Source organism: Salvelinus alpinus, chromosome 35 (genome assembly GCF_045679555.1).
Source record: "Salvelinus alpinus chromosome 35, SLU_Salpinus.1, whole genome shotgun sequence".
Classification (NCBI taxonomy): domain Eukaryota; kingdom Metazoa; phylum Chordata; class Actinopteri; order Salmoniformes; family Salmonidae; genus Salvelinus; species Salvelinus alpinus.
The window spans coordinates 16,542,999-16,567,937 of NC_092120.1; the positions used below are offsets into that span (position 1 = coordinate 16,542,999).

At 43.6% G+C, this 24,939-nt stretch overlaps 1 protein-coding gene across 2 annotated transcripts in view; it reads left to right on the forward strand.

Moving 5' to 3' along the window:
- Window positions 1–24,939, forward strand: part of LOC139564291 (mannosyl-oligosaccharide 1,2-alpha-mannosidase IA-like) — a 205,005-nt gene that overhangs the window by 114,273 nt on the left and 65,793 nt on the right. For both annotated transcript variants that reach the window (XM_071383694.1, XM_071383693.1), the window contains exon 3: window positions 8,340–8,455. In XM_071383694.1, coding sequence (XP_071239795.1) covers window positions 8,340–8,455 — 116 coding nt within the window. The remainder of the gene's footprint in view (window positions 1–8,339; window positions 8,456–24,939) is intronic.

The following is a 24,939-nucleotide window of genomic DNA, read 5'->3' on the forward strand; positions in this document are numbered from 1 at the left end:
TTAGCAGTGTAGATCCATTTTTTTTGGTCTCTGGTTCTTCTTCTGTCGTCAATGGTAACTACTGAAGGTCCTCACTGAATGGTGGCCAATGTTCCATACAGTATATACAGTACGTATGGGTTCTCCAACAATGCCTTCAACGTTGTCCCTGAGAGGGTTAATGAAGTTATAGCCTATTGAATGCAATTTCATCGTTGTCAATGCAAAGAGGTGATCAAATCATCCATTTGTTTCTGTAACTTGAATGAACAGAACAGTTTATTTATTGATTAGCCCTATAGGGTAAGAGGTTGCTCAGAGGGAATGTTGTTCCAGCATGCTGCTTGTCTCAGTGGTTAACACGAGAATGTGTTGCCATGTGTGCTGTATGTGTGTTGGGTGTGTGTGCGGGGATGTGTTTGCATGTGCGTGAGTGTGTTTCTGTGTGCGTGCAGGCCTGCGTGTGTCCGTGTGTGTGTCTGTGGACGTGGAAGTGGACGTGAGTGAGTGAGTTGATTGATTGACCATGTGTATATAGGCTCTCTAGTATAACCAACCTGACCCTGTTGCCTTGCCAGTGACAGCTTTGATAATTGAACATCCACCAGCCAATGTTTCACCAATAGGTTCCTATGCACTCTGTACACACAATACACAGTAACACACATACAATCTCTCCCACTCATTTCCAACCTAGAATACATGCCGATGAACACACACGCACATGCTTGTACATACACACATTATGGAAAACACGCATACAACACACACTTTCTCTCTCTCTCTCTCTCTCTCTCTCTCTCTCTCTCTCTCTCACGCACGCACACACGCACGCACGCACGCACGCACACACACACACACACACACACACACACACACACACACACACAAAATCAATGATATGAATGACTCTACTGTGATGAGTTCCTGAGTTGCTAGGGGGAAGGAATTAGATCCAAATAATATTTGCTTAAATTAATGTTAAAGTAATTACAGTTGCATAGTAATTGCAATGTTTACTCTTTTGTTTTCGTATCAATTTGGAATGTGGGAGCATAGCAAACCAGTTCATAACAGGATCAGTTTATTACAGCATTTCAAATGGTTATCTTATAATTAATTGGTATGAATTTAAACACATGATATGTGATTACGTTTCAGTTTGGCGAACAACTGTTATTACAAAATCATTTCTACTGTCTCGTTTGTGTCTCCAAGCACTCACGTGTGGCAAACACAACACCGAGAATCTATAGATGGATGGATGGTGTTGTTTTTGTGCTTGACTATAACAAGGTTAGATTATAGATACCTCACTTAAGCTTTGATGGTTAATGGTCAGTACTACCTGAATGTGATGAACAAAGCCACTCCTGTGTGTAAAATGGATTGATAAATACCCCAGTAACCCTACCTGCACCAAGTGCTCATACCCCCACCAAGGCACCTTGGGGTAGGACCCTTCCAGGTGAAGGGCCTCTGAAATAATTAAGGTCTATGTTTGGGCCACGCCATGGAACCCTGAGAGTAATGTGTGATGGATGTATCTGTTACCTCTCTCATCTGAGTCCATCAATCATCTGTGCTTTGTTGCTGCTGTTTTCAATAGGAATTTTCCACACTCCACTGCTCCCTGACGTTCGCCTCCGCCGGGATTGGTAATGAGGGGTATTAGCTATCGCTTTTTTTTCTCTGTGTGCTCTGAAACATGATTTGTCATCAAATTGCAACAGTACAGTCAAGTGCTCACTAAGCATAGTGAGAGTCCTTCACAAACGGAAATGGAGAATATGCTTTTGAGAGTCTTCGTTTGCTGGCAATGGACTTAGCAACGAGATCTGCTCGAGACAGGAAAAAGTTCACTTTGTTTCACAGAGTTTTCACAGTGTCGGCAAGATGTCAGTGATGTACATTACCTTCATAGCGTATGTGAAACTACTGAACAAAAATATAAGAGTTACAGTATATAAGGAAATCAGTCAATTTAAATAAATTCATTAGGCCCTAATCTATGGATTTCCCATGACTGGGCAGTGACTGGGCAGTGTCTCTAGCTGGAGGGTAGCAGTGCCCAAGTTATGCATGCTCATCTCAACTCTGAATCGGCCTAGGTATAGCTGGACGGTAGCAGTGCCCTCTCAGTGTCAATGTAAGGTGAATCCCTGTCAGGGTAAACCCAGCTGAGGTGGGCTGAGATGTGTGTTAGATGGGAGGAGGTGACTAGCTGCGTGGTTGGTGGGTAGGGGTGTGTGGCTGATGGGAGGTGACTAGCTGCGTGGTTGGTGGGTAGGGGTGTGTGGCTGATGGGAGGTGACTAGCTGCGTGGTTGGTGGGTAGGGGTGTGTGGTAGATGGGAGGTGACTAGCTGCGTGGTTGGTGGGTAGGGGTGTGTGGTAGATGGGAGGTGACTATCTGCGTGGTTGGTGGGTAGGGGTGTGTGGCTGATGGGAGGTGACTAGCTGCGTGGTTGGTGGGTAGGGGTGTGTGGCTGATGGGAGGTGACTAGCTGCGTGGTTGGTGGGTAGGGGTGTGTGGTAGATGGGAGGTGACTAGCTGCGTGGTTGGTGGGTAGGGGTGTGTGGCTGATAGGGGGTGACTAGCTGCGTGGTTGGTGGGTAGGGGTGTGTGGTAGATGGGAGGTGACTAGCTGCGTGGTTGGTAGGTAGGGGTGTGTGGCTGATGGGAGGTGACTAGCTGCGTGGTTGGTGGGTAGGGGTGCGTGGCTGATGGGAGGTGACTAGCTGCGTGGTTGGTGGGTAGGGGCGGTGGTAGATGGGAGTTGACTAGCTGCGTGGTTGGTGGGTAGGGGTGTGTGGCTGATGGGAGGTGACTAGCTGCGTGGTTGGGGGGTAGGGGTGTGTGGCTGATGGGAGGTGACTAGCTGCGTGGTTGGTGGGTAGGGGTGTGTGGCTGATGGGAGGTGACTAGCTGCGTGGTTGGTGGGTAGGGGTGTGTGGCTGATGGGAGGTGACTAGCTGCGTGGTTGGTGGGTAGGGATGCGTGGCTGATGGGAGGTGACTAGCTGCGTGGTTGGTGGGTAGGGGTGCGTGGCTGATGGGAGGTGACTAGCTGCGTGGTTGGTGGGTAGGGGTGTGTGGCTGATGGGAGGTGACTAGCTGCGTGGTTGGTGGGTAGGGGTGTGTGGCTGATGGGAGGTGACTAGCTGCGTGGTTGGTGGGTAGGGGTGTGTGGCTGATGGGAGGTGACTAGCTGCGTGGTTGGTGGGTAGGGGTGGTGGTAGATGGGAGTTGACTAGCTGCGTGGTTGGTGGGTAGGGGTGTGTGGCTGATGGGAGGTGACTAGCTGCGTGGTTGGTGGGTAGGGGTGTGTGGCTGATGGGAGGTGACTAGCTGCGTGGTTGGTGGGTAGGGGTGTGTGGCTGATGGGAGGTGACTAGCTGCGTGGTTGGTGGGTGGCTGCATGTATTAGATAGGAGGCGACTGGCCGTGGCAGGGGAGAGACAACACACTGAGATCCCTGTCACTGAGCCCTGCAACCACTCATCAGACTTAAAGGTTTGGAGCAAAGTGGCCGTGTGAAGAATTATAATTGAGAAAAGCACTGCAGTCCTCCAAGGGATAAAATCGAGTAAGTAGCCTGGTAACACTATCTATCTACTAACCCTGACCCTAGCTCTAACCCTAAACTTAACCCTAGCCCTAACCTTAACCGTAACCTTAGAAAGTAATTGCTTAGCAACGTATAGTTTGTTGATAGTATGACCATCCGAAGACCATCTACAGATGGAAAATCTGGACTATCCAAATAAAGTGGGACCAACAGCCCTAATACAGTTGAAGTCGGAAGTTTACATAGCCAAATACATTTAAACTCAGTTTTTCACAATTCCTGAAATTTAATCCTAGTAAAAATTCCCTGTCTTAGGTCAGTTAGGATCACCACTTTATTTTAAGAATGTGAAATGTCAGAATAATAGTAGAGAGAATAATTTATTTCAGCTTTTTTTTCTTTCATCACATTCTCAGTGAGTCAGAAGTTTACATACAATCAATTAGTATTTGGTAGCATTGCCTTTAAATTGTTTAACTTGGGTCAAACGTTTCGGGTAGCCTTCCACAAGCTTCCCACAGTAAGTTAGGTGAATTTTGGCCCATTCCTTCTGACAGAGCTAGCGTAACTGAGTCAGGTTTGTAGGCCTCCTTGCTCGCACACGCTTTTTCAGTTCTGCCCACAAATTTTCTACAGGATTGAGGTCAGGGCTTTGTGATGGCCACTCCAATACCTTGACTTTGTTGTCCTGAGGCCATTTTGCCACAACTTTGGAAGTATGCTTGGTGTCATTGTCCATTTGGAAGACCCATTTGCGACCAAGCTTTAACTTCCTGACTGATGTCTTGATGCTGCCACCCCCTTGCTTCACGGTTGGGATGGTGTTCCTCGGCTTGCAAGCCTCCCCCTTTTTCCTCTAAACATAACAATGGTCATTATGGCCAAACAGTTCCATTTGGACAAACAGGCCATTTCTCCAAAGAGTATGATATTTGTCCTCATGTGCAGTTGCAAACCGTAGTCTGGCTTTTTTATGGCGGTTTTGGAGCAGTGGCTTCTTCCTTGCTGAGCGGCCTTTCAGGTTGTCGATATGTACTATGTCGATATAGTACTTGTTTTTACTGTGGATATAGATACTTTTGTGCCCGTTTCCTCTAGGATCTTCACAGGGTCCTTTGCTGTTGTTCTGGGATTGATTTGCACTTTTTGCACCAAAGTCATCATCTCTAGGAGACAGAACGCATCTCCTTCCTGAGCAGTATGACGGCTGCGTGGTCCCATGGTGTTTATATTTGCGTACTATTCTTTGTACAGATGAACGTGGTACCTTCAGGCATTTGGAAATTGCTCCAAAGGATGATCCAGACTTGTGCAGGTCCACAATTTTTTTCTGAGGTCTTGGCTGATTTCTTTTGATTTTCCCATGATGTCAGGCAAAGAGGCACTGAGTTTGAAGGTAGGCATTGAAATACATCCACAGGTACACCTCCAATTGACTCAAATTATGTAAATTAGCCTCATCAGAATCTAAAGCCATTACATAATTTTCTGGAATTTTCCAAGCTGTTTAAAGGCACAGTCAACTTAGTGTATGCAAACTTCTGACCCACTTGAATTGTGATACAGAGAATTATAAGTAAAATAATCTGTCTGTAAACAATTGTTGGAAAAATTACTTGTGTCATGCACGAAGTAGATGTCCTAACCGACTTGCCAAAACTATAGTTTGTTAACAAGAAATTTGTGAAGTGGTTGAAAAACTAGTTTTAATGACTCCAACCTAAGTGTATGTAAACTTCCGACTTCAACTGTATACGACATAGGGCTGGTAGTGTGTAACTTGACTGTACTGTATCAGCCGGCGAGGCCATGGGCATATGACGCTAATCACTCAGCCATGTCACCTACGAACCCTCATCCCTGCACCCTCCACCCTCTCCACTGACCTTATCAGCTGACCTCAGTTGGCAATGTGGTAGAGTGAAAGGTCAACAATGTGAGAGGCTTTCTGGGTAATCTGAAAAGCACATACTGTAGGCTAATATTACATGTATGCTATGATTATTTAGATTAGAAATAAATCTGAGGCAGATATACAGTGCCTTGCAGAAGTATTTATCCCCCTTGGCCATTTTCCTATTTTGTTGCATTACAACCTGTAATTTAAATAGATTTTTATTTGGATTTCATGTAATGGAAATACACAAAATAGTCCAAAATGGTGAAGTGAAATGGAAAAAAAAAACAGAAAAGCGGCGCGTGAGTATGTTTTCACCCCATTTGCTATGAAGTCCCTAAATAAGATCTGGTGCAACCAATTACCTTCAGAAGTCACATAATTAGTTAAATAAAGTCCACCTGTGTGCAATCTAAGTGTCACATGATCTGTCACATGATCTCAGTATATATACACCTGTTCTGAAAGGCCCCAGAGTCTACAACACCACTAAGCAAGGGGCACCACAAAGCAAGCAGCGCCATGAAGACCAAGGAGCTCTCCGAACAGGTCAGGGACAAAGTTGTGGAGAAGTACAGATCAGGGTTGGGTTATAAAAATAAAAACAGAAACTTTGAACATCCCTCGGAGCACCATTAAATCCATTATTAAAAAATGGAAAGAATATGGCACCACAACAAACCTGCCAAGAGAGGGCCGCCCACCAGAACTCATGGACCAGGCAAGGAGGGCATTAATCAGAGAGGCAACAAAGAGACCAAAGATAACCCTGAAGGAGCTGCAAAGTTCCACAGTGGCGATTGGAGTATCTGTCCATAGGACCACTTTAAGCCGTACACTCCACAGAGCTGGGCTTTACAGAAGAGTGGACAGAAAAAGCCATTGCTTAAAGAAAGAAATTAGCAAACACGTTTGGTGTTCGCCAAAGGCATGTGGGAGACTCCCCAAACATATGGAAGAAGGTACTCTGGTCAGATGAGACCAAAATTGAGCTTTTTTGGCCATCAAGGAAAACACTATGTCTGGCGCAAACCCAACACCTCTCATCACCCCGAGAACACCATCCCCAGAGTGAAGCATGGTGGTGGCACCATCATGCTGTGGGGATGTTTTTCATCGGCAGGGACAGGGAAACTGGTCAGAATTGAAGGAATGAAGGATGGCGCTAAATACAGGGAAATTCTTGAGGGAAACCTGTTTCAGTCTTCCAGAGGTTTGAGACTGGGACGGAGGTTAATCTTCCACCAGGAAATGACCCTAAGCATACTGCTAAAGCAACACTGGAGTGGTTTAAGGGGAAACATTTAAATGTCTTTGAATAGCCTAGTCAAAGCCCAGACCTCAATCCAATTGAGAATCTGTGGCATGATTTAAAGATTGCTGTACACCAGCGGAACCCATCCAACTTGATGGTACTGGATAAGTTTTGCTTTGAAGGATGGGCAAAGATCCTAGTGGCTAGATGTGCCAAGCTTATAGAGACATACCCCAAGAGACTTGCAGCTGTAATTGCTGCCAAAGATGGCTGTACAAAGTATTGACCTTGGGGGGGGTGAATAGTTATGCATGCTCAAGTTTTCTGTTTTTTTTTGTCTTATTTCTTGTTTGTATTTTGCATCTACAAAGTGGTAGGCATGTTGTGTAAATCAAATGATACAACCCCCCAAAAATACATTTTAATTCCAGGTTGTAAGGCAACAAAATAGGAAAAATTCCAAGGGGGGTGAATACTTTAGCAAGCCATTGTAATCGAGGGCAGAGGAAAGCTGAGTTGGGGTTTGCAGGGAGGAGACTAGCGTGACGATAAGAGAGTTTGACGTCTGTCTCCGCCACCCAAACCACATCAGACAAGCCAAACCATTGCCGTCTTAGCCGCCCACTGCGTTGCACAGTCTGGCCAAATTCAAATGACTCGGGTTAGAGAAACTATCAGCTAGAATCGCTCCCCTTCTCGCCTCCAGTGTTCTGTTGCCTCTGCTTCATGAATATTTTGTCGCCTCAAGATACGATTTTTCATTTGCATATCTGCCGAGCTACACAATAACTGCTTATAAGAATCGCACCACTTTCATGTGCCAGGTTGCTGTGTTGCTGTGTTGTTGCGTCAGATAGACACAGTCTCTGTGTTGAGCTCTGTTTAGGGGTGAACATGAAGGTGCACATCATATTTTTCAGCAGAATCGGTTACTATACCTATAGTTCTGTTTTTAAGCCCTACAGTGCATGTAATGGCCAGTCCTGCGGTATATGTTGGCCTAGTTTCTACTGTTGTTATTACTCTATTTTCAGGCTTTCAGTTGGTGTGTCTCTCCTGCAACTATTTTGCTCAATAACACAATAAGGACACATATTCCTCTGTTCACAGCTCTTTCCATTACAGCCGGGCCACGAACCGCATATTTCTTCATATGAGAAGAAAAAGACCATCCAATCTTGCTCTTAAGGGCGGTGGGATTGAATAAAAGCCTCTGAACATTTCTTATTAAGGTTGTGAAGGGAATTTAATAACCTCAAATGAAGTGCATCTAAAACCAGCCATTGGAGCATAGGGATCACAGTTCCTGTACTGAATACAATTAGGAATGCAGCAGGCTAGTCTGTTACTGTTCATCTTGGAGGTAAACGCTTTTCATCCAGCCTACACAATGTCATACCAGAATTTGAGATTATAAATGCAGACGTGATAGCTGTAGTTTGTGCCACTGTAGTTTGGCATTTCAAGGCTTTGCTTAACTTTACCTTGCAGTCTTGGTACTTCTGTCTGCTTTATGTCTCTGAGCCTCAACTCTAGTCATTCTAAATTCACCCAGAACAAGAATGCAGTGTGATGTCTGGCACTGCAAGTCCCTATACCCCATGGTTCTGACTGTTCTGTGTCCTGTGTGTTTTGCAGGTGGTTTGAGGGGAGCCTCCATCGTGGATTCTCTGGACACGCTGTATATAATGGGATTAATGGATGAATACAATGACGCAAAGGAGTGGGTGGAGACCAGCCTGGACCTGAACTCGGTAAGATCAAACTCACTCATTGGATATTATCTCTGCCATTCATGTTGGAGGACCAATCGTCTACCACAAACACTCTCAGTCGTGGTCTTAGTGCTTCGATTGATTTTAGGCCATCTATTTTCCCCTGATTGACCAAGTTTTCAATCCCTCAATTTTATTGGATAGTTACTCTGCCATTTATGTTGGAGTACCAATCAACTACCCCAACATTAGAAGTAGGCTGTCTGACTTGGCCCTTGTTAGGTTGACATACACTTAATAACGTTCTCACCAGTGGTCTTAGTGTGCCAGGTTGATTTTAAGCCGGTTGTCCCCTGACGGACCCAAAGTCCTGTCCAGGGGGTGGGACAGTTTGCCAGAGCTATATAGGGCATTCCAGATGGAATAAAGGATGTCTTGTGTGGCCAACCCTGAACAACTGATCCATTCTAACCACGATTTGTTACTGTGCCATGGGATTATTTGAACTCTCCCAGAACTCTGTGTGCTGTGGGATTGGATGAATAAAAGAGGGACAGACTAAGAGGAAATGTATGTGGAAGCATGGAGAGAGAGAGGAGCGAGAGAGAGAGGAGGTCATGGCCTCCCCATTGTGTAATTCCATGATAATAGACTTCTTCTCGGGGTCGGGAACAGAGAGGTCTGCCAGTTTGGACATTATGTGGAAACTGAGTGAGTGAGAGTGATGGTGCCAGCCAGCAAGGTGAGCACCGCCAGGCTTCGTGTGCCCTGTTGCTTACGGACTAGTTATAGGCCCTCCGTTTCACTCTGTTCCCACACTTTGTGTAAGTCCCCCATTGATGAGAGTTAATTTTGTCCAAAGGCTATTTGTTTTAGTCACTAATCAAATATCGTCTCTCTGACATCTACTGGCTAAGAGATGTCTTTAATGTGTTAAGGTGATACATTGTCCGAGGTCAGCATTGTCTATTGTTTTCTATTATTCATTGATCTGGCTATTCCCTATAGCACTTCGGCTTTGTCCCTCTTCAGGAATTATACTGAAATCTACTCAAAACTCCTGAGTGACGTGTTTGATGTGCTCTTAATAGTTGCTGTGAACTTAGATGGGCTAGGCTTAGATAGATGTTGACATGCAAAAAGACGGTACACATGCATTATCATGTGTACAATTTTTGTACAGAACATTGATACCATTTTAGACACACAAAGCAAGCCGTATCTTCCTCTGTTTTTCTTTCTTCTCCCTCCCTCTCCCTCTCACTCACACACCCAGTTTTTCAGTCTCTCCCTCGCAGCAGTTGGGCAGTATGAAGATGAGTAGCTCCTGGTCTTGGCAGAGAGAGCCAGGGCAAGAGACACTCAGTAATGGCAGCCCATCACAAACAGCAACCTCATCAGCATCATAAAGACACCCAGGGAGGATTTACACTCCCGGCCGCACTTTGTCACTGGGCTAGCGAGGTCAATCTGTCACCATTCACTTCTCCAACTCCTCTGATCAGTTGTCCCAGAGAGTCTCCTCGTCTGAGTGGACGGATATCTGTCCTGTGATGGACGCCAGGCCACTTTAGGTCAAAGTCACCATACTTTGGGAACTGGTTCAGGGATCTAATTGACATATAGGGATTGAGGTTTTGGCTGGGGACCCAAATTTGACAATGACAATTGAGTAATGTTGTATTGCAGCTTCCTTCTTGGGCAGGCTTCACTTGCAAAATAGGCTCTGTCTCAGTTGTGGTATTAAAGAAAGTCATTACAGCCATATTAACTGATAAAACATGTACCAATGGAAGAGAATGAGCCATTTTAATTAGGAGACCAGTTCAGGAGTGGGGTGTAATACATTATCACTCAGAACATGACATCAAAGCCAGTCTAATAATGTTAAACGAACAGTAACACATACCAATGTTTACAATTGAAAAAACACATCCTTAGGAATTCTTAATCAGCAATTACCATGTGAATAGCTTCACAACCTTAAGGTTTTTTAAGGTGTACGTTTTTAACCAGTTCAATACAATGTCAAATGAATGTAAGAATTAATTAACAACAATAATTAGCATATTGACTTATTTATTTTGTGTGTGTGTGTGTGTGTGTGTGTGTGTGTGTGTGTGTGTGTGTGTGTGTGTGTGTGTGTGTGTGTGTGTGTGTGTGTGTGTGTGTGTGTGTGTGTGTGGAAAGCTGGGGGTGTTTCTTCAGTTTGATACGTTTATTGAAGTCTGGGGTGATGGTTGACAGGGCAACTCGGAGGTCATGCTGGCTGTCCAGTTTGTTTCTGCTTTTAGTTTTCAGCACGGCCATAGCAGAGAAGCCACTTTCACACAGATAGGTAGTGCTGAACGGCAGCATGATTCTGGTTGCATGACAGGCGAGAGCTGCACCAGAACTGTGGCAGTGTCATTTCCGGGAAGCGCATGCTCAGTCCGTGATCAAATGACAGCTCCACCAGCTGATCCTCTTCATTGCATGGCAACGTGATGCTTCCCATCTCCACTCGAAAGGGGTTCCGTCCCGTCGTCTTGTCTCCTGTTCTCCTCCGGGAAATACTCGCAAAAATGTCCCTGCAGCTTGACAAGATGCTGTTAATTGGTGGTGGTGTGCAAATCCGCACTAAAAAAGGAACTGCTCCTCAAAGTTATTATCCCATCCCATTAGAATTATGGTTAGTCACATCTGTGGATTCATCAAGCTGCTGTGCGTAATGGCCATTTTCACTGATGCGCTCTGATGTCTGGCACGTTATGTCCTCAGACATGTCCTGGATTCTCCTCATGGTGTCATTAGATAGGGGTATAGTTTTAAGTTTGTTGGCAGCTGACTCTCACAAGATTTCAGTTCACATATCAATCGCAGCAGGGAGTATGAGATCCTCTGCGCTGGTGTGGGCTTTTTGCACTTAGCAATGCGCTGGGCAACAAGGTATGATGCGAAGTGTCTTTTCTTCAATGAATCTTGTGAGGCCTCCAGATATTGACATTTTACTGTTTTTAAGTCAGCTGTCTTATCTTTGTGTCTTGGGTGCTTGGTATCCAGATCCCTTTGATTTTGGAGGTGTTTCATGCTCTCATTAGCTAACAGCTCGTTGCATAGGACGCACTGCGGTCCACACTCACTGTCTTATATGTAAAACCATATTTGACAAAGTCGGGGTCGAATTTTCTCGACAGGGACCGGATTGTCTGCCTTATTGTTGACATTGGAAGCAGCAGTAGATGAAGAGGGAGGTGCACGTTTTAAAAACTTGTTCATGATTTTACTCTGACAGCTAGCCTACGTGAATTAAATGACAGTTAACTATCCACATGTGCAACGCCTGCAGAACACAACTGCGTAGTTAGCTGTCAATCAAGCTAGCTGTCAGAGGATGATCGGTATTATCTGATTGGACGTCTCACATTTAAAATAAAACCGTGTTGCAGAATAAAAAATGTTATTGGATTAGTGTGTGTGTGTGTGTGTCAAGAAATCTGTAATTTCATTGGATCAGTGTGTGTGTATGTGGGGGGGCGAGAACGTTATTGTAGTGGTCAGTGAGTGTGTGCAGCGCGAAATTTCACCTCTGCGGACGCGCTGCATGTGTAAAGTCAGCAACAATAAGAAGTGCAGTGTACGCACGCCTGTGTGTAGCCGTAACGTTGTGTAAAGTCAGCAGCAATAAGCGATGTGACGGTATCCATTCAAAATAAAAGTTTCAGTGTGGCGCTTACCTTTCAATATGTTTTAATTATTATTATTTGCATTATTGAATATATTTTTTCAATTCTTGCACAAGTCCCACTAATATCCAGTAACTTCGCACAGCCGTAGAAGAGGAGTGGGACAACATTCCACAGGTCACAATCAACAGCCTGATCAACTCTATTGTGTTGTGCTGCATGAGGCAAATTGGTGGTCACTCCAGATACTGACTGGTTTTCTGATACACATCCCTACCTTTTTTTTAAGGTATCTGTGACCAACAGATGCATATCTGTATTCCCAGTCATGTGAAATCCATAGATTAGAGCCTACTGAATTTATTTCAATTGACTGATTTCCTCATATGAACTGTAACTCAGTAAAATCTTTGAAATTGCTGCATGTTGCTTTTGTATTTTTGTTCAGTGTAGATGGTTCCTCGGTTTTCAGATTGATCCACTAAAGAGCTTTATGAGTGACAGAGCTTGTTCCACTAAAGAGCTTTGTGAGTGACAGAGCTTGTTCCACTAAAGAGCTTTGTGAGTGACAGAGCTTGTTCCACTAAAGAGCTTTGTGAGTGACAGAGCTTGTTCCACTAAAGAGCTTTGTGAGTGACAGAGCTTGTTCCACTAAAGAGCTTTGTGAGTGACAGAGCTTGTTCCACTAAAGAGCTTTGTGAGTGACAGAGCTTGTTCCACTAAAGAGCTTTGTGAGTGACAGAGCTTGTTCCACTAAAGAGCTTTGTGAGTGACAGAGCTTGTTCCACTAAAGAGCTTTGTGAGTGACAGAGCTTGTTCCACTAAAGAGCTTTGTGAGTGACAGAGCTTGTTCCACTAAAGAGCTTTGTGAGTGACAGAGCTTGTTCCACTAAAGAGCTTTGTGAGTGACAGAGCTTGTTCCACTAAAGAGCTTTGTGAGTGACAGAGCGTGTTCCACTAAAGAGCTTTGTGAGTGACAGAGCTTGTTCCACTAAAGAGCTTTGTGAGTGACAGAGCTTGTTCCACTAAAGAGCTTTGTGAGTGACAGAGCTTGTTCCACTAAAGAGCTTTGTGAGTGACAGAGCTTGTTCCACTAAAGAGCTTTGTGAGTGACAGAGCTTCTTCCACTAAAGAGCTTTGTGAGTGACAGAGCTTGTTCCACTAAAGAGCTTTGTGAGTGACAGAGCTTGTTCCACTAAAGAGCTTTGTGAGTGACAGAGCTTGTTCCACTAAAGAGCTTTGTGAGTGACAGAGCTTGTTCCACTAAAGAGCTTTGTGAGTGACAGAGCTTGTTCCACTAAAGAGCTTTGTGAGTGACAGAGCGTGTTCCACTAAAGAGCTTTGTGAGTGACAGAGCTTGTTCCACTAAAGAGCTTTGTGAGTGACAGAGCGTGTTCCACTAAAGAGCTTTGTGAGTGACAGAGCTTGTTCCACTAAAGAGCTTTGTGAGTGACAGAGCTTGTTCCACTAAAGAGCTTTGTGAGTGACAGAGCTTGTTCCACTAAAGAGCTTTGTGAGTGACAGAGCTTGTTCCACTAAAGAGCTTTGTGAGTGACAGAGCTTGTTCCACTAAAGAGCTTTGTGAGTGACAGAGCTTGTTCCACTAAAGAGCTTTGTGAGTGACAGAGCTTGTTCCACTAAAGAGCTTTGTGAGTGACAGAGCTTGTTCCACTAAAGAGCTTTGTGAGTGACAGAGCTTGTTCCACTAAAGAGCTTTGTGAGTGACAGAGCTTGTTCCACTAAAGAGCTTTGTGAGTGACAGAGCTTGTTCCACTAAAGAGCTTTGTGAGTGACAGAGCGTGTTCCACTAAAGAGCTTTATGAGTGACAGAGCTTGTTCCACTAAAGAGCTTTGTGAGTGACAGAGCTTGTTCCACTAAAGAGCTTTGTGAGTGACAGAGCTTGTTCCACTAAAGAGCTTTGTGAGTGACAGAGCTTGTTCCACTAAAGAGCTTTGTGAGTGACAGAGCTTGTTCCACTAAAGAGCTTTGTGAGTGACAGAGCTTGTTCCACTAAAGAGCTTTGTGAGTGACAGAGCTTGTTCCACTAAAGAGCTTTGTGAGTGACAGAGCTTGTTCCACTAAAGAGCTTTGTGAGTGACAGAGCTTGTTCCACTAAAGAGCTTTGTGAGTGACAGAGCTTGTTCCACTAAAGAGCTTTGTGAGTGACAGAGCTTGTTCCACTAAAGAGCTTTGTGAGTGACAGAGCTTGTTCCACTAAAGAGCTTTGTGAGTGACAGAGCTTGTTCCACTAAAGAGCTTTGTGAGTGACAGAGCTTGTTCCACTAAAGAGCTTTGTGAGTGACAGAGCTTGTTCCACTAAAGAGCTTTGTGAGTGACAGAGCTTGTTCCACTAAAGAGCTTTGTGAGTGACAGAGCTTGTTCCACTAAAGAGCTTTGTGAGTGACAGAGCTTGTTCCACTAAAGAGCTTTGTGAGTGACAGAGCTTGTTCCACTAAAGAGCTTTGTGAGTGACAGAGCTTGTTCCACTAAAGAGCTTTGTGAGTGACAGAGCTTGTTCCACTAAAGAGCTTTGTGAGTGACAGAGCGTGTTCCACTAAAGAGCTTTATGAGTGACAGAGCTTGTTCCACTAAAGAGCTTTGTGAGTGACAGAGCTTGTTCCACTAAAGAGCTTTGTGAGTGACAGAGCTTGTTCCACTAAAGAGCTTTGTGAGTGACAGAGCTTGTTCCACTAAAGAGCTTTGTGAGTGACAGAGCTTGTTCCACTAAAGAGCTTTGTGAGTGACAGAGCTTGTTCCACTAAAGAGCTTTGTGAGTGACAGAGCTTGTTCCACTAAAGAGCTTTGTGAGTGACAGAGCTTGTTCCACTAAAGAGCTTTGTGAGTGACAGAGCTTGTTCCACTAAAGAGCTTTGTGAGTGACAGAGCTTGTTCCACTAAAGAGCTTTGTGAGTGACAGAGCTTGTTCCACTAAAGAGCTTTGTGAGTGACAGAGCTTGTTCCACTAAAGAGCTTTGTGAGTGACCCAGAAGCCTTGTTGATTTTCTCCACAAAGTCGAGTGAAGAATATAAGGCTACACTTAATGCTGTGGGAAATAGAGATGTACGAGGGCAGACTCAAAGTCAAGTGTAATTTGTCTTTGTGCTGCTGAGTGAATTAATTAAGTCAGTAGAATGTCTCTCTCCTCTGCTGCCGAAACTAAAACAAACTCCCCAAAATCCTGCTGCAAATCCTGACGAGTTCCTATGGAGACGGAATACTCTGATCATACACTTTCCTCCAGTGACTCAACCAATTATAAAGAGGAGAGCAACTTCGGAATGCCTCCATCTAATGTTAACTTTGCAAAATTCCACAGGCTGTTTATCCTTTTCGAACATGAAATTAATAGTTGGAGATGTTAGTGTTGATTAGTGTTTTGTGGTTTGGTGGTCCCTGGCTGCCCGCGATAGGGATTTCGATCCTTCTCTTATAGCCCCATATTAGTTTTCAAGGGGTCGTTTTCTTCGGGTTTCGAGTCCCCTGGTTAGTCTAGTGAATGCTGTGGGTAAAAAGTTGGGATAAATTGTATTTTCCTCTTGCAGGTCTCAAGTCTCAGTCTCTCATCAGGGTGGCTAATAGAAAGTGATTAATGAACTCTTACTGGTTGGCTTTTATCCCCTATTGACAGATCCATCCCCTATTACCCCTCCTTCGAGGCTCTCGCCTTCAATTCTTCTCTATTGCCTTTCTCAGCTCGCCGTTTCTCCATCGTAGTCATTCTAACATCTCTCGGATTTCGTCTCTCAGAGGAAAAGTCGCAGTGAGGTTTGTGATTGTGTTTCAAAGAGAACAGGCCACTGTGATCTATCCAGACAGAGCAGCTGGCTCTTGTGGCTTCAGCACATCGGTTTTTCACTCTCTTAGATATTCTGAGGGCAAACTGGGTAACTGTGCAAGTGATCACAAACAAGCTATATCCTTATCCTCTTTGTCACATTTCAGTATGCGTATTCCTTCGTACGTCAATGGAATAGGCCTATAATCTACACTAATATTTCTAGGCCAATGACAGATGAGTCTCTCCCTCAAAGTCTACCTAAAATAGGAAAGGTTCCCAACCACCTACAACCTAACCATTATTAGCACGGTAATTCAAGTTGCACTAGAAAACACCAGTGCTCTTAACAAAGACCATCATCTGACTGGATAATTAGCATATCCAGGCCCTGCAATTCCAGCAAGATGTCTGAATTGAGACTTCAGTGTTAGAGAGTCTCTCATGGGTGTCGTTTTGGAGAGGGCTGAGGGGAAGTAGCTTTGTTTATCTCTTGTGTAGTGTGTCGCTTTTCCCTGCCTGGAGGGAGCGCAGATGCTTGCATATCAAAGCAAAGTGTCTGTAAACAGGCCAGGAGCACAGGGGGAAAATTGAGAGGCAAGAGAGGGGAGCCTTGCAATGTTCCCGCAGGCTGTTGTCACACTGAAAGGTCAAGCGAGTGACGTGTGATGTGAGAGAACACTTAATGTGTTCCCTGATTTGGCCAAGAGATGAATGTGTAAATGGACCAGGCAAAGCACTTCAGGGACCCATCCTGCTTGGTTGGTTGCCCCAAACACACCAGGTTAGATGTGTTACTGTGTTTTTGCTAATGGTTCTTCTACAGTACCAGTGTAATTTTGGACACACCTACTCATTCAAGGGTTCTTCTTTATTTTTACTATTTTCTACATTGTAGAATAATAGTGAAAACATCAAAACTATAAAATAACACATGGAATCATGTAGTAATCAAAAAAGTGTTAAACAAATCAAAATAGCCACCCTTTGCATTGATGACAGCTTTGCACACTCTTGGCATTCTCTCAACCAGCTTCACCTGTGATGCGTTTCCAACAGTCTTGAAGGATTTCCCACATATGCTGAGCACTTGTTGGCTGCTATTCCTTCACTCTGTGGTCCAACTCATCTCAAACCATCTCAATTTGGTTGAGGTCGGGTGATTGTGGAGGCCAGGTCATCTGATGCAGTACTCCATCACTCTCTTTCTTGGTCAAATAGCCCTTACACAGCCTGGAGGTGTGTTGGGTCATTGTCCTGTAGAAAAACAAATGATAGTCCCACTAAGCGCAATCCAGAATGGATGTCGTATCACTGCAGAATGCTGTGATAGCAATGCTGGTTAAGTGTGCCTTCAATTCTAAATAGATCACTCACAGTGTCACCAGCAAAGCACCCCCACGCCATCACAACTCCTCCTCCATGCTTCACAGTGGGAACTACAGTACACATGTGGAGATCATCAATTCACCTATTCTGTTGGAACCAAAAATCTCAAATTTGGACTCATCAGACCAAAGGACAGATTTCCAGCGGTCTAATGTCCATTGCTCGTGTTTCTTGGCCCAAGAAAGTATTTTCTTGTTATTGATGTCCTTCAGTAGTGGTTTCTTTGCAGCAATTTGACCATGAAGGCTTGATTCACACAGTCTCCTCTGAACAGTTGATGTTGAGATGTGCCTGTTTCTTGAACTCTGTGAAGAATTTATTTGGGCTGCAATTTCTGAGGCTGGTAACTCTAATGAACTTATCCTCTGCAGCAGAGGTAACTCTGTGTAACGGTTTTCTTCGGTGGAAGAAGGAGAGGACCAAAGCGCAGCGTGGTTAGTGTTCATCTTATTTTAATAAATCCAAAACTGAACACTACAAATACAAAAACAACAAACGTGAAAACCGAAACAGTTCTATCTGGTGCAGACACACAAAGACTGAAGACAAACACCCACAAACCAAAAGACAAAACAGGCTACCTAAATATGGTTCCCAATCAGAGACAATGACAAACACCTGCCTCTGATTGAGAACCATATCAGGCCAAACGACAAACCCAACATAGAAACACAAAACATAGATAACCCACCCAACTCACGCCCTGACCACACTAAAACAAAGAAAATACAAAAGAACTATGGTCAGAACGTGACACTCTGGGTTTTCCATTCCTGTGGCGGTCCTCATGAGAGCCAGTTTCATCATAACCCTTGGTAGTTTTTGCGACTGTACTTAAAGAAACTTTTAAAGTTCTTGAAATTTTCCGTACTGACTGACCTTCATGTCTTTAAGTAATAATGCACTGTCATTTCTCTTTGCTTATTTGAGCTGTTCTTGCCATAATATGGACTTGGTCTTTTACCAAATAGGGCTATCTTCTGTATACCACCCCTACCTTGTCACAACACAACTGATTGGCTCAAAGGCATTCATTAAGAAGGAAAGAAATTCCACAAATTAACTTTTAACACTGCACACCTGTTATTCGAAATGCATTCTAGGTGACTACTTTATGAAGCTGGTTGAGAGAATGCCAAGAGTGTGCAAAGCTGTCATCAAGGCAAAGGTTGGCTACTTTGAAGAATCTCAAGTATAAAATATATTTTGATTTGTTTAACAATTTTTTGGTTACTACATGTGTTATTTCATAGTTTGGATGTCTTCACTATCATTCTACAATGTAGAAAATAGTAAAAAAATAAAGAAACCCTTGAATGAGTAGGTGTGTCCAAACTTTTGACTGGTAATGTACATGTGTCTCTATTAAGATGGAAAGAGGATATCTATTATGAATTGAAACCCACAGTGCAGCATTCTTACTTGCTCTATATCCTACGATAGATCCGTAATGTCCCCAGAGGTCAGTTTACGGTTAAGAGAGAGTTATTAAAATCCAGTCCTGCAGAAAAGATCAAAAGAACACGTTGATTATCTGACCAGAAAAGCAGACATTCATTTCTTCAAATGTAGTTCACAAATATTTGGACTTTTGTTAGCAAATGCAGATGATGGACGAAGAGCTTTACTGTTCTATTCGCCCTCAGAGGAATATTGGTACCTCAGGCCAAAACTGTGCTGTAAAGTTGTATAATTGGCCTGAAACTTTAATCTGACAATAGAGTGACCGTCAGCCGAGAAAGCAGGGATTCACTTTATCAACCCCCCAGAGATTGGCCTGATTGATCACATACTGATTGATATATTGTAGTGCCCTTATTGAACCCCTATTCACAAAAAAACAATGCCGTAATTGTGAGAAATGACATGCTACTTCAATTAGAATTGCATCAGTATGAGATGACTCAGTTTACCAGTGCACATTTGCATAATGCGTTTCTGGCAATCAGTAAGTGCCTAGATATGATAAACAGCTCATATGCAGATTTAATAATGTGTTGCTTATAAAGAAAGATGTGATCATGGTATGCTTTGATAAACATTTTTTGAGCTTTTTATTCTAAACAATGCTGGGTAATAAATCAAAATGTTTCTTGTCTCTTTGTCATCTCCCCGAGCAATCGCCTACTGTACCCTACCCGTACTCTGCCAGAACATGAGTTGTTGCTCCAAAGACAAGTAGGTTGTGTTCGTTCATCTGCGACTCCCGGCTGTTCTAAACTGGAAGACCACCCTTGGGTACAAACTTGTTTTCTCTTCCTTGTTTATCAGTTGGTTTAAGTAGGTTGGCGTTTGCTATCTGATTTCTGGAAGCTCACTGTGCAAACTTAGTAGACCTTGCAGCTGTCTAGGCTCTAGGAGCAGATCTGGATCAGGCTCTTGTTGTTTACCTCAGTAGGCCTGTTGGCTGACCTGATCTGGCCTCATGTCCACAGTAAACGTGGCTCCACAGGGCTCCAGTCATTAGGGCTGCCGAAACCAGAGGGCATGTATCATATGAGGGGCTGCTTGACTGAAGATGCCATGCCCCAGCCATGAAGTCAAGGCATCCTGCTGACATCCTAACTCTGCTGGAGGAGAACAATGTGTGGGTGGTTTATTACAGATACTATATACTGTTATTTACTGCAACACCAGTGACGTTTCAATTCCGTCTCTAGCCTTAGCTCTTGACGTAGGTCGGCAGAGGTTGGCACTGGCTCAATGCCATTAGGTTGATGATCAGAGATTAATTGTGATGGATGGCAAACAATGTTTTCCTTGTATGCTCTGCACAGATGTGTTTATATGATTTTCAGATGAACATCAGATTAGAGGAATGATAAGACATAATGGTATTTGGGCCTTTCAGACAGTATAGTGACAGTACTCGGGAATCCATTTCGAGATTTGGATGAAAACATTGATCTGATGTACCATTGGCACACACACAGGCACACACACAGGAACCAGGACGTGGAGGAAAAATGGACTGAACAAGGAGGGAGAGATGGAATGAGAGACAGAGAGAGAGTGGAGGAGTGTTCCATGAGTTAAATAAAAAATAAATAAATGAGAGACCTGCATTATGAGAGCGTTCTCCTTGCCTGTGAACTCCGGGAGACACATGTCTGCTGTCGTGTTCTTGTTGGTGTGTGTATTTGTGTCTGAGTGCCTTTGTGTGTACACTCAAAGAGAACAGCTTTGAGGTGCATTCACCAAACCTTATTTTCCTCAATAACTCCCCCCTCTTCAATGCCTTCTACTCCCCAGACAATGGGAGAGATGGAGGGATTGTGAGTGATAGAGGAGGACGAGGGGCTGTAATTCAAAGTTATCACCCTAGTGACATTCATTTATTATTAGTCAGTCTCTTATTTTGCCGTAATGTATTCAGTGAAGATGTGGTACAAGACAGTGTCAAGGGGGTGTATGTGTTAGGGAGAGAGAGATGGATGGATGGATGGATGCATTTTGGATAAGATATGGAATTGCCTATCACTATGGGATAGATTGTTTTCTGTACCTTCCCTGATGAGTTCAGAAATCTGAACTTTCATAAAGTATGCAGCCAACCATTTCGCCTGTGTATTTCGAGAATATATTGGCCTATAAGACTTTAGTGATTTGTGGTGGCGCCTTCTATATTGCCCCCTCTTAAAAATGCATCATGGAGAGAATGGGACTCTGGTGGCAGAGTGATTGTGTTGCATTGAAATCAAAGTACCTGGTCTATCACATCTACTCCTACCGCTAACAGTCTTATGGCTGGCAGTAAAAATGGCTGGCAGTATTTACATAAAAGATAAAACACATCTAGACTAAACAGGAAGGTCGTGAACTCTTGACCCGTGTTGTTTTGATGACTAAAGAAAAGTTAAAAGTGTCCTCCCACCCATAACAACCCAAGACCTTTTTGATATGTTGTGTTTTTGTTGTGTCTCAGCTCCAGTTCAAAAAGCTGCCCTCCACTGATGCCTATTAGAATAATGCACTATTAGGAACATGGCCTACTAATAATAATGGACCACATACTCTGTTTTGATCTCCATTATCTCCGTTGGAGAAGCTTCTCTTAGCAGCCGTTATATAACATTGTTTATTATAATACAGTAAATACGCAAATGTGCTTAAATTAAATGAAGTTACCTCATGCTTTGCTCAGACTCTGAGATAGATTTTGGTTTAAAGACAATGTCAACTAACTAATCAGCTAATCAGCAATGTAATCTGCTAATCAAATGTATTGATAAAGCCTTACATCAGCTGATGTCAAGTGCTGCACAGAAACCCAGCCTAAAACCCCAAACAGCAAGCAATGCAGGTGTAGAAGCACGCTGGCTAGGAAAAACTGCATTATGAGAGCACCGATCTTTGAATGTATGACGATGTCACCACTGTCTCAACATGTAAAGGCCCAACATTACTTACTGTAAGTGTCCCTTTTAGTAGTGAGAAATGAGCGCGAGCTCTCCTTCCCCAGGTCGTGCTGTTTAGCATGCTCCAGAGGTTAGCAGTCATTAAAGCTCCGGTGTCTAGGACAGCCTAATTATGGACTTGATGCTAATCAAACCCATAATTACTGTACATTTTCAAAAACAGCCCTGGATTTACATCCTGTTGGTGACAGGAAAGGAAGGAGTTCTGAGGAACTTCTGTTCACAGCAACGGTATTAGCAGAGTTACAGCTCCCAGGTTGTGGACGAACGAGCACCTGAGTGACACCACCTAATTGGTCCCTTTCATAATCAATCCGTGCTAATTAGTGAAGTTGAGTTAAATCACAGCTCTGTTGGTTTAACACCAACTTTGATTTAGGCGTGATCTACTCCTATTTTTATATACTGGCTTGTCTGTTCAGCTTCCCACGAAACTCTGAATCTATTTGAATCTTTGAGTCTGGACGTGCAGTGTGTTGTGTACCCAATGGCTCTGATAGCCCCGGATTAGGATTAAATCATACCATTAATGTTATATTTGTGCCTGAGCAGTCCATTGCAGGCCTCAATAACAGTCTCATTTGCCCCTCTTGCACACCGAAAGCACAGCGGGAAGTGCCAATCAGGCTTATGTCCCAGTCTAATCTTGGCAGAGAGAGTGATCAAAACCAGTGCCATGCTTTGTTGAATGCTCACCAACCGAAAAGCAAGAATCAAACAATGACAACAACATTGTACACTGTACACTGAAGCAGAACAGCAACAAGGCACAACAGCAATGTAATTCTTTTTCTTCTCCCATAGATAATTTGATTCACTAGACAAACTTTTTTCATAACCTCCTTTCAGGCACGTTGGCACAGCTGTGGGATATATATAGCACCATTTTTGGATGCCAATCTGGTAGTATTTACAACACACACACAGCCCCTAAATCCACATTGGATTACATGTTCTGTTGTGTAGCTTCATTATTGGTCAGCTGCTTTATGAAATACTCAAATTGCCCTCCGGAATGTGCAGTGAGGGACAAAGAGTCAGACCTGTACATGACCATATAAGACCATTCCCAAAACTAGGGCTGTTGCAGTGAGCGTTTTACTGCCACTCCGGCAGTCATGACCACAGTAAAATCCTATGTGTCCGCAAAGGCATGGTAATCTCCTTTTATGCACACTGGACATGCTTTGGTAGTACCCAAGTCGCTAACGACCATCAGGTCCTAATGGCCTGGTATTCAGGGCTCTATTGTCCCTCTAACCACTTTGACGTAAATGCAATCGAAAATCACATCATCAAAACAGTATCGCGCTTTTAAAACTCCCCTCACTGTGATAATCAATTTGAAGAAAGAAGTCCAACAGCAGGTTGAAACTGAGTGGAAAACATGGTTGTTGTGGATGTTGTTTCAAAGCCTTAACACCACGAAGTGGACAGTGTTTTCTAAGGTGATGATTCATTCAAAACACAATTATGCATATTATAGATTATGCATACACATAGGCCTATTATGAGCCCAAACCCAAACAAAAAATTGATTTAAAATAATGATTTTGCGGTTATACAATATTTAGCCTACCCCATATTACGCTTGGAAGATAAACGTAAAAAAAAAACGATATCTTTAGTATATAATTGGTCTAACCTAGATTAAGCAAATCCAGAGTTAGCCTACATATGTGTATTTGATTTTGAATAGCCACGTAATAGGGCATGTTTTATATTAATAGGCTGACACATTACCTTTAGCTACAGAATATCTCACCACTGTGCGTTTCCATCCCTTCTCTCCTTCATTCCTTTCTCCAGGTGCAGAGAGAGTGGTTGTTTCATGAAATATGTTTCGTCGTGAAGCATGTTACTATCAATGTTCCCGAACCGGTTTCACTTGGTTTCTCAAATTAAGCACTGGGTAGCTGCAGCAACAAGGTTGGAGAGCTCATGGCATACAGAGTTTGTGCTGAATATCACCTGTCACGCCGAGAAATAACCAGAGTAGCCTACCCAACGTGAGTGAAACGAACGGCAGGAAAGTGGCCTCCATTCGCTATTCGAGTGAATACGGATGACATGCATTTTTTTTCTTGCTCCTGTTCCTGCCTGTTTGATAATGGGCCATTCTACATCGAAACTAATTATACATATTAGCAAAGACAATGTTAAATTGAGAATAGTCCGATGGGTGAAAATATGATCACTTCATGAGAAAACTGTGTGCAGCCTGAGGCAAGGAACTTTCTCAAATCGTCAATAGCCTATAGTCGCATCATGCTTCCCATATATCTTTTGATTTCTAAGGCATTTTAAGGTTTGTATCATTCACAAGTAAAGTTGCCAAATAACTCTAAATCTAGCGTATACTGTAGGTCCTGTTTCAAATAATCACTTTTATGCTCAACATACAAGTAGCCACTTCATATGCGCGCTCTCGCTCCGGAATGGGGAAAATATCCTTTCTGTTTTATTCAGCTAAGTTCAATTATATTCTTCTTACTATGAAATCACTGGACTTATAAGCATATCTTGTCTACTAAATGAACAAGCCTACAGCCTATGGCATGGCACATAATAACGTACAGTAGACCAATTCATATTCAGTAGACCAACTCATATTCTGTTCTTCTGAAATACATTTTCTTCATATCATAATGTTTCTTTAGACCTGACTAAAATAAATAATGGATTTATTGTGAGGGTGTATCTTCAATTGATTTATTAGACTTTTTAAAATGTAGATATTATAAAGGAGGCTTGTATGCGGCTTGTGTGTGTGGGGGCCTGGTGTAACGGATGTGAAATGGCTAGCTAGTTAGCGGTGGTGCGCGCTAATAGCGTTTCAATCGGTGACGTCACTCGCTTTGAGACCTTGAAGTAGTGGTTCCCCTTGCTCTGCAAGGGCCACGGCTTTTGTGGAGCGATGGGTAACGATGCTTCATGGGTGACTGTTGTTGATGTGTGCAGAAGGTCCCTGGTTCGCGCCCGGGTCGGGGCGAGGGGATGGACGTAAAGTTAAAACTGTTACAATGATGCTGTTGACCCGGATCACTGGTTGCTGCGGAAAAGGAGGAGGTCGAAAGGGGGGTGAATGTAATCGATGTGAAATGGCTAACTAGGTAGCGGTGGTGCGCGCTAGCAGCCTTTCAGTTGGTGACGTCACATGCTCTGAAACCTTGAAGTAGTGGTTCCCCTTGCTCTGCAAGGGCTGCGGCCTTTGTGGAGCGATGGGTAACGATGCTTCGTAGGTGACTGTTGTTGATGTGTGCAGAGGGTCCCT